The following is a 14,393-nucleotide window of genomic DNA, read 5'->3' as shown; positions in this document are numbered from 1 at the left end:
AAAGAAAAGAAGAAAGTTAAAGAGAGAGTTGCATTCAAGACACGGTCTGAGGTGGAAGTGCTTGATGACGGGTTCAAGTGGAGAAAGTATGGAAAGAAGATGGTGAAGAACAGCCCAAATCCCAGGTAAGGAACAAAAATTTCTCAATTCCTAATCACATCTTTCAAATTCAGCCCTTTCATATTCTTGAGATGAGTCAGTTTCCATGTTTCTAAATTACTCAAATATTAAAGAAGCAGACAATTGTGAGAAAACAAAAACTGCAAAATGACATGCCTGTTTAAGTTGAACTGTTTTCTAGGACATTGCTACCATTTCTTATGACCTGAAATCAATTACACAAAGAGTACCACTGGTTAATTGTAATTATTTCTATCTAATTTGCAGAAATTACTACAAATGTTCAGTTGATGGCTGTCCTGTGAAGAAAAGGGTTGAAAGAGATAGAGATGATCCTAGCTTTGTGATAACAACTTACGAGGGCTCCCACAATCACTCAAGCATGAACTAAGTCAAGATTACATTGACTGAGAAAAGATAGTGAACCCATGCTATACAGGGGATTCACCTTTTGAATCAAATTTTCTATGGCTGAGAGAATAAATAAAAATGTACAAGATGGTTATGTTACTTAAACTGCTTCTAGTTCTTTATATTCATTGTAAATTGTTTCACATGTCACAAATTTTGAGAGATTCTTGACATTCTGAATCTGTGAGTAGATGGCATATTTTCCATCATGAACAAGACTTCTTTCACATCAAAACGACTAGCTCTTAAGCAGAAAGTGGAAACAGAGATGTATGATAATATATGCCGACGGAAATGTACCTATCACGATCTTTCTGTTAGTTCTTTTGAAAAAATCACGTCCGAGTTTCTTGTAAAAGAAACAGATGTATCAGAGCTACTCGAACCACCTTCTTGATGGTGCCCATCAGATGTTATACTCCACAATGAGTTCAAGCTATATCTGGTTGCTTGTGGGTTTGATACGATAATCTCCTTTGACTCTGAAGCTTGACACTTGATGGTTTTATCAGTACCACTGGCAATTAACCAGCGGTATCCAGACTGTTGCTGTGTTTTCGTACACCACGGATGGTCTACACCAGGTTCAGTTTTCAAACCAGCAAGACCAATGCTAGTGATTCTCCACAACTGTGTATCATATCCAGAGGATTCCTTCTTTCCTACTTCTTGAGCCAAACTACACACAGATGGATTTGAGGAATCCAAAGACCTTTCAACTTGAATCAGAGCAAGCATAGATGCACCAACGGGTTCATTATTTCGGAATGGATCTCTAAGTAACACTTGAAGAGCAAGTGTCAACTCGCATGACCCTTTCCACTAGAAGCTTGATCTTGATAGGCATGGTGCACTGATATTTTATTTCTCATTTGCTTGCTGGTTTGATCTTTGTTGTCTAGCATTCCATGGTCAAGCCTTAACCACTCATCCAACAGTAAGGAAAAACTCATCAACTCTAGAGCATCAGACTGATCCATGGGTTTTGGTGAAATGCCTGACGGTGGATCTTGGTCTGACATGCTGCATTGAATCTTTAATCCTTCTACAGCAAGAAGGTATATCTCATCAATAGCTAAGGAAGCGATATCTTCAAGTGGTACGTAACTTGGACACATATTGGATCCAAAGCCTCCAATTTCTTCGTTTGAAGGAAATAAATCCAGCTGTCCTGTTGGTTTCTGAACCACGACACCTTTACTAGTGTCAGACCAATCATGTCCAATTCTGTAAGTCATGAAAAAAAAAAAAAAAAAAACATATGACGACTATGTCTTTTAAGAATAAACTTGGAAAAAGTAGAAATCTAATGCTTAATGAATCAACATGGTGGAAAGCATCTGNTGTATCAGAGCTACTCGAACCACCTTCTTGATGGTGCCCATCAGATGTTATACTCCACAATGAGTTCAAGCTATATCTGGTTGCTTGTGGGTTTGATACGATAATCTCCTTTGACTCTGAAGCTTGACACTTGATGGTTTTATCAGTACCACTGGCAATTAACCAGCGGTATCCAGACTGTTGCTGTGTTTTCGTACACCACGGATGGTCTACACCAGGTTCAGTTTTCAAACCAGCAAGACCAATGCTAGTGATTCTCCACAACTGTGTATCATATCCAGAGGATTCCTTCTTTCCTACTTCTTGAGCCAAACTACACACAGATGGATTTGAGGAATCCAAAGACCTTTCAACTTGAATCAGAGCAAGCATAGATGCACCAACGGGTTCATTATTTCGGAATGGATCTCTAAGTAACACTTGAAGAGCAAGTGTCAACTCGCATGACCCTTTCCACTAGAAGCTTGATCTTGATAGGCATGGTGCACTGATATTTTATTTCTCATTTGCTTGCTGGTTTGATCTTTGTTGTCTAGCATTCCATGGTCAAGCCTTAACCACTCATCCAACAGTAAGGAAAAACTCATCAACTCTAGAGCATCAGACTGATCCATGGGTTTTGGTGAAATGCCTGACGGTGGATCTTGGTCTGACATGCTGCATTGAATCTTTAATCCTTCTACAGCAAGAAGGTATATCTCATCAATAGCTAAGGAAGCGATATCTTCAAGTGGTACGTAACTTGGACACATATTGGATCCAAAGCCTCCAATTTCTTCGTTTGAAGGAAATAAATCCAGCTGTCCTGTTGGTTTCTGAACCACGACACGTTTACTAGTGTCGGAGCAATCATGTCCAATTCTGTAAGTCATGAAAAAAAAAAAAAAACATATGACGACTATGTCTTTTAAGAATAAATTTGGAAAAGTAGAAATCTAATGCTTAATGAATCAACATGGTGGAAAGCATCTGAACCTCTCAAATCTTGCATCATCGACAACTTCATGTATCGTCTTCCCCATGATATCTTCCAAAGGCATTAATGCATTAACATTAGAGCAAAGTCCTTCAATTCCAGAAGCTGCCAGACTTTGAAGTATTTCAAGGATATCAGAACCTAATTCCGATACTAACACTAGCGGGATTGAAACTTGCATGATCAGATGTGATGCATCCTTACACTTTCTGAACAGTAAAGGATTCATGGACCGGATACAAACTCCACCTTTTTTCCAAGAAGGACCAATATTCTCTCCAAATGGCAGCAAATCTAACCCCTCCTCATCCGGAAGCTCTATTGGACTCCCGAACCCATCAGAGCAAACACATAAAGAGTTCTCAAAACTGTCATCATCTAAATCCCAGTCTCGTAATAAAGTTTCAGTTTCCAAGTCTTCAAGTACCTTGGCCTTACTTCTGTCTATTAACAGCTGAGATTTTCCCTCACGCTTGTTTTCCTCAACACCCAAAGAACCTGCGGAGAATGAAAAATCATTCGATTCCTCATCAATATCAGACACAGATTCTGCTTCTCCATCTAAATCTAAGAGAAAGTTTCCAGAAGCCAAAGCTTCCTTTTCAAACTCTCGAAGCAGAGATCCGCGAGGAGATGTAGGTTCACCATCAGAGGTATAAAGATAAGAACATTCCTCAAGTTCAAGCATTTTTAGAAAATCATTAGCTACAGACTCAGTAATGTCATCCAAGCTAAGTGACTTCGTTGATATTTTTGCAGCTTTGTAACTAGATTTAACTTCCAAAAAAAACTTATTCTCAGCAGAATCTTCCATGGCCAATGGAGAATTAGTCTCGGATGACTCAGAAATTACCTTGCTACTGAAAGCTGACTTCGATGCTTTATCAACTGAATGTTTCGGCAATATATCACTTGGTCCATTTTTTGGTTCAGCCAATGATAACTGATCAATAAAATGGGATTCTTCGAAAAAGAATTCATCTTCATCTTTAAGTATCTCATGGACATCAATGATTTCAATTCTCGAGGACTCCGTATTTGGATCAGTGTTCTCTTTTAGACTGGATCTTTCTTGCTGAAACATCTCTACTCCTTTTTCAGTGAAAGCAAATTCAGTGTCGCCAGAGTCATCTGCTTGGTTATCATCAGTCTCTAAACCAAGGTCCACCTTAGTTTCCCCCTTGTGTTCATACTGGATCTCAGTTCCTGCTGATCTTTGTTGGTTTTGTTCGCTAAATTTTTCATAGAGAAAATCTATTGACTTGGAAAGATCCAGGCTCGGACTTGGTGAGACTTGATTAAAGACCTTTCCATCATCAAGTGACGAAGACCTATGGTCCATACTTGGAACACTACCAGCCCGCTTCAGCATCACATTTCCACTAGTTGAATCACAGACTGAACTAGTGACAACTGAGTAATCAAAACTAAGATTCAACACTGCAGACTCTGCCAGACCTGATAGCTTGAAGCTCGTATTCCATTTTCTCGAGCTTCTTGTATCTTCAAGTTCCTCCAGAGACAACGGTAATATCCTGGTGAGATCAACCCAATGCTTCCCTAAAATAAGCCACGGAGCATCAACAGGAGAGACATAAACCAAGAAAAGCTTCACTTGATACTTAGCAGAACGATGAGGCCCATGTTTGCTGCCGTATACTGAACATCTATGCATTAAAGTCTCTTCAAACTCAGCATTTCCTTGCAAAACATTGCAAGGCTGAGTAGACATAACCTCATCTTTCCTCTTCCAATGCACAACTAACTTAGTACCATCCATATTCAAAGGCAACCCTTCAATGGAATGAACATGTAGAAGAAAACAAACATCAAACCTACGCTGCCCAAAATGAGCTATAGCTTTCAACGGTCTCTTCCAATCCCATGGAACCAAAGATTTCTTCTTCTTATTAGACGACACTAACCCAATCTCTGTAGTTCTGGAAACAGATTTAGATCGAACAGGAGGAGACAACGAAAGAACCGATCTTTCAGGTCTGTTGTTCAAGTAAAGAGCTTTACTAACCTCTTTAATGTCTCTCAAAAGCTGCCCGTTATATGAATCAGCCGATGATTCCTCTCTACCACCATTCACAGACATTGCTTACACTCTGTTTGATCAAGTCATTGAAATTGAGCAAGACCCGGAACGTAAAAATGAAAACTTTGAAACGGGTTTAGCTTCTAAAAGGAAACAAAACTAACCCAGAAGAAGGGAGGAGAAGTGGTTCTTACCAGTTTCCAATGGATTTTTGAAAAGGCGTGGAAAACGAAACAAATTAGAAATCTTTTGGGGATTCTAAAAATAGAAAAGTTTTGATGACTATCACGGAAAAAGCGTGAGTGAATTGATGAGTTCTCCGGTAGGGTTTCATTTGATTCGAGTGGGTCCAAATTGGAGTGTTGTTGTTGTTGGTGGTGGTGGTGAATGCAGTGACGTAACCATGGAGGAAGAACAAAAAAGAAGAAGATGAAGAAGTACTAAAGTGAAAGCGAGATAAAACAAACTGTGTGTTAAAAACGGCATGACCACTAGAAGAGAAACGGCGTGCATTTTTCATTTTACACACACTTTGAATTTGCCATGTGCATATGAATTTGCATTTTACGGATCTTTAATTCTAGATGATGAAAAAATATATTGTTTTATTCTTCTTTCTATGGACTATATAATACAAGGATTTGTTCGTTTTCCAAATACTGTAATGGGTTAGATTTTTTCATTGTTTTGTCAATGACAAAATCAACAAAAAATTAGCCGACAAACAAAAAACCAACAGAAAATTATAATAATATAAGATTTATTTTTGGTTTTACAAAGATAAGATATAATGATAATGTAATAAAAATATGAATATTCACTAGATTGATATAAATTTTGGTAAAAATAACTCCTGACCCGAGGCTTTAATATAATGTTTAAAAGTATAATTTATTTATATGAAGTTTAAAAATATTTATAATAAATATGGTTTCTAAAATATATAATCTATAAAAATATGATTTTGAAATATGATGTATGAAAATTATTAAAAAAATACTGATGTATAAAAATATGAGTTTTTTGGAAGCAAAAAAAAAACTGTCATAACATAAAACAAAAATATTGTCATTATATTTAAATCTAATAAATCTGTTATCAAACAACGGATTTTGGAAACAAAAAAAACTGTCTTAACGTAAACAAATCTATCATAACATATGGTCTTCACGTATGTCGTTTTAGCAATTTTTTAAGAACATTAAGAAATCTGTTATCAAACGATAGATTTATGGCTAAATTAAATGTTTATCGTAACCTAAAACAAATCTGTTATCACTAAACATCATTCTAGTAATTATTTTGCTGTAAAAAAGTCCGCCATGAGAGATTTTTAACAAAAATAAAAAATAAATTTGAAGTAACTGTGAAAAATAAATGTACTAGACATTATATCAGATTTATCATATATTATGGAAGTATTTGGTGTCTTTATAATAAATGTGTCATGAAAAAAAATATGTCATTAATTATTAATTTTTCGTAACTATCTACAGAAAAAAATATCGTCCAAAATAAATTTTTCATAAAAAATCTGTCATGCAAAAATAAATATGTCGTGCAAAAACAAATATGTCGTACACAAACCAACTATCACAACTAGTCCGACAGACTTTTGAAAATATTTTGATTTTTTTTTTTTAAACATTGGGAGGGTAAATTTGACTTCTATTTTTTTTCCTAACAAAGCAAAAAATGTATTTTATGGCAAGAAAATAATTCAATTAACCCTCACATTTTATGAGTTAGTTTAGTTATTAACCTCTTAAAAAAACACGAAAACTCTCAACAATTTTTCATTTTTATTTATCAATGCTTATTATACTGGTCTATCTAGAAAATATATTTGTTATGTAACAAACACAAACAACAAGGAAAATTTTCCATTCAACTTAAAATTACTAGTAGATATGTATTGCTAATACATTTTTTTCTTCTTCTTTTGACCGAAAGAAAAGGAGATACTAATCAGTGGTTGATAGAAACTTGATGTCTCGTCCGTTAGATTTGAGAAAAGAGAAACTTAGACCACAAGCTTCTTTGTGGTGACATTAATTATGCCTAGCCTTAGTGTGTTGTATGATCATTGATGGCTTCACCGTACTCGTCAGACGATATCCATTCTCCGGTAAACTCGACAGTAGTTGCAGTAGACAAAGAGAAGCATAGTAATTACGCTATTCGTTGGACCATCGACCATCTCCTCAATATGATTCATAATCCAGTCATGATTCTTGTCCATGTTCGTCTCAAAAGCTCAAATCGTAGGCACCTTATATACTCGATCATTTTTCGTGTAATCTTGAATTTATTTTCGGAATCAGTAGTTTCAATGNTAAAAGTATAATTTATTTATATGAAGTTTAAAAATATTTATAATAAATATGGTTTCTAAAATATATAATCTATAAAAATATGATTTTGAAATATGATGTATGAAAATTATTAAAAAAATACTGATGTATAAAAATATGAGTTTTTTGGAAGCAAAAAAAAAACTGTCATAACATAAAACAAAAATATTGTCATTATATTTAAATCTAATAAATCTGTTATCAAACAACGGATTTTGGAAACAAAAAAAACTGTCTTAACGTAAACAAATCTATCATAACATATGGTCTTCACGTATGTCGTTTTAGCAATTTTTTAAGAACATTAAGAAATCTGTTATCAAACGATAGATTTATGGCTAAATTAAATGTTTATCGTAACCTAAAACAAATCTGTTATCACTAAACATCATTCTAGTAATTATTTTGCTGTAAAAAAGTCCGCCATGAGAGATTTTTAACAAAAATAAAAAATAAATTTGAAGTAACTGTGAAAAATAAATGTACTAGACATTATATCAGATTTATCATATATTATGGAAGTATTTGGTGTCTTTATAATAAATGTGTCATGAAAAAAAATATGTCATTAATTATTAATTTTTCGTAACTATCTACAGAAAAAAATATCGTCCAAAATAAATTTTTCATAAAAAATCTGTCATGCAAAAATAAATATGTCGTGCAAAAACAAATATGTCGTACACAAACCAACTATCACAACTAGTCCGACAGACTTTTGAAAATATTTTGATTTTTTTTTTTTAAACATTGGGAGGGTAAATTTGACTTCTATTTTTTTTCCTAACAAAGCAAAAAATGTATTTTATGGCAAGAAAATAATTCAATTAACCCTCACATTTTATGAGTTAGTTTAGTTATTAACCTCTTAAAAAAACACGAAAACTCTCAACAATTTTTCATTTTTATTTATCAATGCTTATTATACTGGTCTATCTAGAAAATATATTTGTTATGTAACAAACACAAACAACAAGGAAAATTTTCCATTCAACTTAAAATTACTAGTAGATATGTATTGCTAATACATTTTTTTCTTCTTCTTTTGACCGAAAGAAAAGGAGATACTAATCAGTGGTTGATAGAAACTTGATGTCTCGTCCGTTAGATTTGAGAAAAGAGAAACTTAGACCACAAGCTTCTTTGTGGTGACATTAATTATGCCTAGCCTTAGTGTGTTGTATGATCATTGATGGCTTCACCGTACTCGTCAGACGATATCCATTCTCCGGTAAACTCGACAGTAGTTGCAGTAGACAAAGAGAAGCATAGTAATTACGCTATTCGTTGGACCATCGACCATCTCCTCAATATGATTCATAATCCAGTCATGATTCTTGTCCATGTTCGTCTCAAAAGCTCAAATCGTAGGCACCTTATATACTCGATCATTTTTCGTGTAATCTTGAATTTATTTTCGGAATCAGTAGTTTCAATGTTCAAGATTTTGAATGAAATTTGCAGATGGAGGTAATGGAGCCAACTTGAATAATGATGAACTAAATCAGCTTTTCATTCCATACCGAGGATATTGTGCGCGAAAAGGGGTATAATACAATCCTTCTTTCATCTTTCATACAAATTTGTTCAAGCATAAATATATATGTTTTAATACCATATATGCACTCTTAGTAGATTTCTATGAAGGAGGTTGTTCTAGACGATTCGGACGTTACAACAGCAATCTTGGAATATGTTAATAACAATCTGGTTAACAATCTTGTATTGGGAGCATCCTCGAAGAACACCTTCGCTAGGTCTTTCATGTTTAGTAAACCACATGAGGTGCAAGCTAACATAATGAAATCTACGCCTGAGTTTTGTTCGGTTTATGTCATTTCGAAAGGAGGAAAAATTCAGTCTTCCCGACCAGCGCAAAGACCTATCACCAATACGCTTGCCCCGCCTCGTATACCGTCTTCCGGCTTTCTAATCCAATCTTTATCGGATAGCGAGCAAGATCTTATACCTAGGTAGTGAACCAACCTTTTGGTTCCTTGTATCAGTTTTCTTGCAATTTTTTTGCCAAACGTATTTACTTGATGTGTTAAACCATTTAGCGGTTTCAAATTAAATGCCCCAATCTCTATACATATTTTGATTTTTTTTTTTTATTTTAAATGACACTCTAGTGATGATTGTTCTTTGATATTGCTAAGCTAATGAACAAGACTAGATTTTTTCTGTTTGAAAAGAAAAATGTGATGTCTAAAGTTCATGGAAACTGATTGCATTGTTTAAAACTTGTATATATATATATATATATATATAGTCTGATTGTGTTCTTGAAACATTTTAGGGTCCAGCGTGGTGCAAGGAACAAATCAAATGAGACAGCTTATCCGCACAATCGTGCCGTCAATACAACGCCAAAAAGTTATAAAACCCCTATGGATTTCAATAACGGTTTAACCCAAGTTGCCTTCCAAAGGAATCCAACGCTACAAAGTTCATTTTCTGATGAATCTGAAGTTGGAGGAAGCATGATGGGTTCCATTGATCTCTCTGCTCATAACAACGTAGATTATTATGGTGCATCGAGTTCTTCAGAGGAGTCGATTCCACAATCAACCGTATGTTTTCTTGATCTCCTTTTTAAGTTCAAGAATTAAAGATTGAAAGGCTCTTAAACCATAAGATGATTCTTATTTGCAGAAAGATATTGAGGCTGAAATGAGAAGGCTAAAGCTTGAACTCAAGCAAACTATGGACATGTATAGCTCAGCTTGTAAAGAAGCACTTACAGCAAAAAGAAAGGTAGGTTTAAATTTAAGCAAGTTACTTGTTGCATACGGTACTCATGGCTTCTTTTATTTTCTAGGCAAACGAGCTAAATCAATGGAAAATAGAAGAAGCTCGTAAATTTGAGAAAGCGAGGCTTTCTGAAGAAGCAGCATTGGCAGTGGCAGAAATGGAGAAGGCAAAGTGTAGAGCGGCCATAGAAGCAGCTGAGAAAGCTCAAAGAATGGCTGAGCTAGAAGGACAAAGAAGGAAGCAAGCTGAGATGAAAGCGAAAAGTGAAGAAGAGGACAAAGACCGTGCAGTGAGTGCTTTGGCACATAACGACGTTCGCTACAGAAAATATACGATTGAAGAGATCGAAGAAGCCACAGAGCAGTTTGCAAATCATAGAAAAATTGGTGAAGGAGGGTATGGACCTGTGTACAATGGCGAACTTGACCACACTCCTGTTGCCATTAAATTTCTAAGACCTGATGCTGCTCAGGGCAAAAAACAATTTCAACAAGAAGTAAATATATATGATTTTATCTTTTTATTTACTTTTTCAGATCATAAGTTTAATCAATCTCATAATAATCATTTTGTACTCTCATTTTTACAGGTTGAGGTCTTAAGTTCCATAAGGCATCCTCACATGGTTCTTCTCCTTGGTGCATGTCCTGAATATGGATGCTTAGTTTATGAATATATGGAAAATGGTAGCTTAGAGGATAGACTCTTTCGTCGAGGAAACTCTCCTCCAATTTCATGGAGGAAACGTTTCGAAATAGCCGCGGAGATCGCCACCGCACTCTCATTCCTACATCAAGCTAAGCCAGAACCTTTAGTTCACCGCGACCTCAAACCAGGCAACATACTCCTAGACAGAAACTACGTGAGCAAGATCAGTGACGTTGGATTAGCCAGGTTGGTCCCCGCAACGGTAGCTAATAACGTCACGCAATACCACATGACATCCGCGGCTGGGACGTGGTGTTACATAGACCCTGAGTACCAACAAACAGGAATGTTAACGACAAAGTCAGATGTATACTCATTGGGGATATTGCTACTTCAGATCATAACCGCAAGGCAACCAATGGGGCTGGCTCATCAGGTTTCGAGGGCTATAAGTAAAGGAACATTCAAGGAGATGCTTGACCCGGTCGTGCCTGATTGGCCTTTACAAGAGGCTCAATCTTTTGCTACTCTATCGTTGAAATGTGCGGAGCTAAGAAAAAGAGATAGACCGGATCTAGGGAAGGATGTAGTTCCACATCTTATTAGATTAAAAAAGTTTGGGAATGATGCTGATTTAATTCGTGGTGATGAGAGACTAACAAATGGTTATGACAAAGATTAAACTTATGGTTTGTAATGTTCACAAAATGTAAAAATATATTGAACTTCATAAACAATTAATATAGTCGGTCATGTTAGAATTTGAAACGATATGGATCTCTCATATTTGTCACAAAGTTATGTTTTTTTTGGTTTCTCACAATTTTCTACCCTTTAAAAATACAATTATCATATTGATGTTGATGTCAATTTTCAAGTCAAGAGATCAGTGTGAGATAATAACCGATGCAAGGCCAGACATTGTCTTATGAAATGGTACAGTACAGTTACGAGGCCAGTGTTGTAAACAAATTAGTTCAAAAGGATTGACGAAGTTGTGGGATTTTTTTGAGGAATGAAAAAGATAATAAAACTATATATTGTGAGCATGATATCAAAGATGTGAGGTAGAATTCATTTTTTTTTTTTTTTTGTGACTGAGTAAAATTACATGATTAATGTATAGCGAGTTGTAAATGTAATTAATTAATAAAAAAATAAAAAAAATTCGGTAAAACTAAATAATAGATTTTCAAATGTTTAGGGTTACCAAAAACAAAACGATGAAACTAAATATAATATCTTTGACCAGTTAAAACTAAAGAAAATATCTGAATTCTACTCTATACATATCTGTCAAAATATAATTGAAATCTACTGTACATATATATATTAACATTGATTTCTTTGGATCTTCCACAAAGTCGTTTTTTGATTCTGCATATCATTCAATCAAAATGTCCAACACAAAAAACTGGCAGATTAAAAAATAACAAACTATGTAAACTGATGAAATTAATCAAATAATCTGCCGAGAGAGAGCTAGGGAGAGAGAGAGAGCGAGAGAAAGAGAGAGAGCGAGAGCGAGAATATAGGTTCTGAATTGAAACAATACATAATAACATAATCATGATAAATCAATTGATATTTTATCATGCTGATTAATATTTGAAAAACCAAAAAGAATGGAATCAAATCGATGATATTAAAACCAATCAAAAATATAAAACTCTACAAACAAAAAATGAAATGGTGTAGAGAGAGAGAGGGATAGAAAGAGGTGACGGATAGAGAGTGAGCACACATAGCTCCCAGCATGAAACCTTATGCAAGAAAGTCACCATTTGTGCTCACTCTCTTCTGTCACCATCAAATTCCTCAACACTCAAACCATCCCAATATATATAACATTTCATATCACATACATCTATAAACCCTAGCGCTATCCCTTATTATCATGCCACTTTTAAAACTCAATGAATATTATATACGTATATAGATAATAAAAAATATATATGTTCCATCATGAATGGAGGAACATTGCTCTAAATTCTTATAAGATATGTGTTTCTTTATATTTAGGTGTGGGAAGAAATGGAGACCCTGTTGTGGCCTTTTATAGCCAAGAGGGCGAGAGAGATCGAGAGAAATCCCAACAAATCCTATATTCTCTCTCTTCACCAATTATTTGATATAGATACTCTGCGAAGATAATGGAAGCAAAAAGATAATAAAGTTATAATTATTTTACATTGATATTGATATATTTATTTTAATTTCCCATTAATATTCAGTCTTTATTTTTGGGTCAAATGATATAATGTAACCGACGCAATGCAGTCAACATTTCAAGATTTGCAGCCAGACTGATCAATAATTCTGTTTCCATTTTCACCACAATTCAATGTCTAAAAAACCAATGAAATCTGGACAAATAATGAAAATGACAACAAAATTATATAGCAAAACCTACCATATATATATGTCTACCGTAAATACGCAAAACTTAAACCATAAACTCTCAAATCTTTGGCAAAATCTTGTCAAATTTTAAACCTCAGATCGTATTGTCTACTGAAATATATGTATAGTGGACTGGTGCTAGTGATGGAAATCTTTGTTTAATGCAGCATGCTAACGAGCTAATTAAGCACACAGAAAAAAATGTTCAATACTTGTCACGAGGAACGTTACAAAAAAAAGGTTTGGTGCGGCGTGTGTCGAGGCTATTGTTCTATCAGACGAAACCAGCCGGCACATTTTTGTCGACACCTTTTTGTTATATTATTATATACAATTATTCAATATCACCATCGATATCTTCGGCTCTGCAAGCAAGTCCAATAGCCTCGTTGTTAGTCCATACTATATACATCATCACCAAAAATACTGCCAAAATGCGAATATGATTAAAATCGTAATGAAACCAATTAATATAATTATATATAATATGTTAATTACACACATATACTATTATGTCTATTAAGTAATTTTGAATATATATTTTGTATTATAAATAAATTAATCCATCACAACATTTTGCCAAATAAATTGATAATCAATATTGTCTTGGGATCATCATATGTATATCTCTACGTTTAAAGAGTATTTTCTAAACTATTGATATGTGTGCCAGCATACATAGTAACGTGTGTAATTGTGGGTGCAATCCAGAAGTAGAAAACTAAAGAAAAGAATAATCACCGGATATGTATATGTTTATCTCTACTCTTTTTGGCTACAGTGATTATTTACTTGCTCGACGAAAGAAAAAATGGTCCGTTTGTTTTATTCCTTTGACGAAGATTAAAGACGATTAGTAGTAAATTATGTCATAATTATCATTTAAACATGTGATTTTTGTTACGACTGTATATGATCTTTTATCTTTTAACTTTTGATTTACTCTATAAAGTAAGTATATTTCAGAAAGATGCCCCCCCCCAATACATAAATAAATAGTAGATATTTCCGAATATGGCATCATCTATATGTTTGTGCTTTCTTCAGAACTTCCCTTTTGAGCATTTGTTCTTATCGTTTTGTTTGATTCATTTCATAACGTGTTTCTTTTTCATTTTATATTATAACTTATAAGATTTCGAGCATTACTTTCAATAAAGTAGGAACATGTCGACGGATCGATAGATCTGCCTATGAGAAGAAGGTTTTAAAAATTAATAAAACATTGGAGTTTTTTCTAAATATGTGTGTGACTTTTGGTACGTTAAGAACTTATGACTAAAACATAGCTATTAGTTTTTTTTTTCTTTTCATTTTTTTTCTTGTATACTCTTTTTCAATT

At 34.3% G+C, this 14,393-nt stretch overlaps 3 protein-coding genes across 3 annotated transcripts in view; 2 read left to right on the top strand and 1 right to left on the bottom strand.

Annotated features, from left to right (window-relative positions):
• Positions 1–630, top strand: part of LOC104706940 (probable WRKY transcription factor 50) — a 2,665-nt gene extending 2,035 nt beyond the window's left edge. Inside the window, exon 3 of the mRNA XM_010423187.2 lies at positions 388–630. Coding sequence (XP_010421489.1) covers positions 388–511 — 124 coding nt within the window. The 3' untranslated portion in view covers positions 512–630. The remainder of the gene's footprint in view (positions 1–387) is intronic.
• On the bottom strand, positions 724–5,380 carry LOC104709424 (protein PLASTID MOVEMENT IMPAIRED 1-RELATED 2-like). Its single transcript, XM_019228713.1, has 6 exons — positions 5,087–5,380; positions 2,851–4,962; positions 2,324–2,736; positions 1,858–2,228; positions 1,481–1,712; positions 724–1,346 (listed from the first exon to the last, which is right to left on the bottom strand). The coding sequence occupies exons 2-6, from the start codon at positions 4,950–4,952 to the stop codon at positions 835–837; spliced, it is 3,630 nt and encodes a 1,209-aa protein (XP_019084258.1). The 5' UTR covers positions 4,953–4,962; positions 5,087–5,380; the 3' UTR covers positions 724–834.
• LOC104709423 (U-box domain-containing protein 51-like) lies at positions 8,439–11,330 on the top strand. The gene is made up of 7 exons (XM_010426039.1): positions 8,439–8,613; positions 8,711–8,793; positions 8,882–9,219; positions 9,546–9,819; positions 9,902–10,003; positions 10,068–10,496; positions 10,590–11,330. The coding sequence occupies exons 1-7, from the start codon at positions 8,439–8,441 to the stop codon at positions 11,328–11,330; spliced, it is 2,142 nt and encodes a 713-aa protein (XP_010424341.1).

This window comes from Camelina sativa, chromosome 8 (genome assembly GCF_000633955.1).
Source record: "Camelina sativa cultivar DH55 chromosome 8, Cs, whole genome shotgun sequence".
In the NCBI taxonomy this organism is placed as follows: domain Eukaryota; kingdom Viridiplantae; phylum Streptophyta; class Magnoliopsida; order Brassicales; family Brassicaceae; genus Camelina; species Camelina sativa.
Note: the sequence above shows the minus strand (reverse complement) of the source record. Positions and strands in the feature narration are given on the sequence as shown.

What these genes read in the sequence shown, in the direction of transcription:
- LOC104709423 (XM_010426039.1), top strand. Translation starts at nt 8,439, where the DNA reads ATGGCTTCACCGTACTCGTCAGACGATATCCATTCTCCGGTAAACTCG. An exon ending in GATATTGTGCGCGAAAAGGG is followed by an intron (nt 8,794 to 8,881) that starts GTATAATACAAT and finishes CACTCTTAGTAG; the next exon opens with ATTTCTATGAAGGAGGTTGT. An exon ending in GAGCAAGATCTTATACCTAG is followed by an intron (nt 9,220 to 9,545) that starts GTAGTGAACCAA and finishes GAAACATTTTAG; the next exon opens with GGTCCAGCGTGGTGCAAGGA.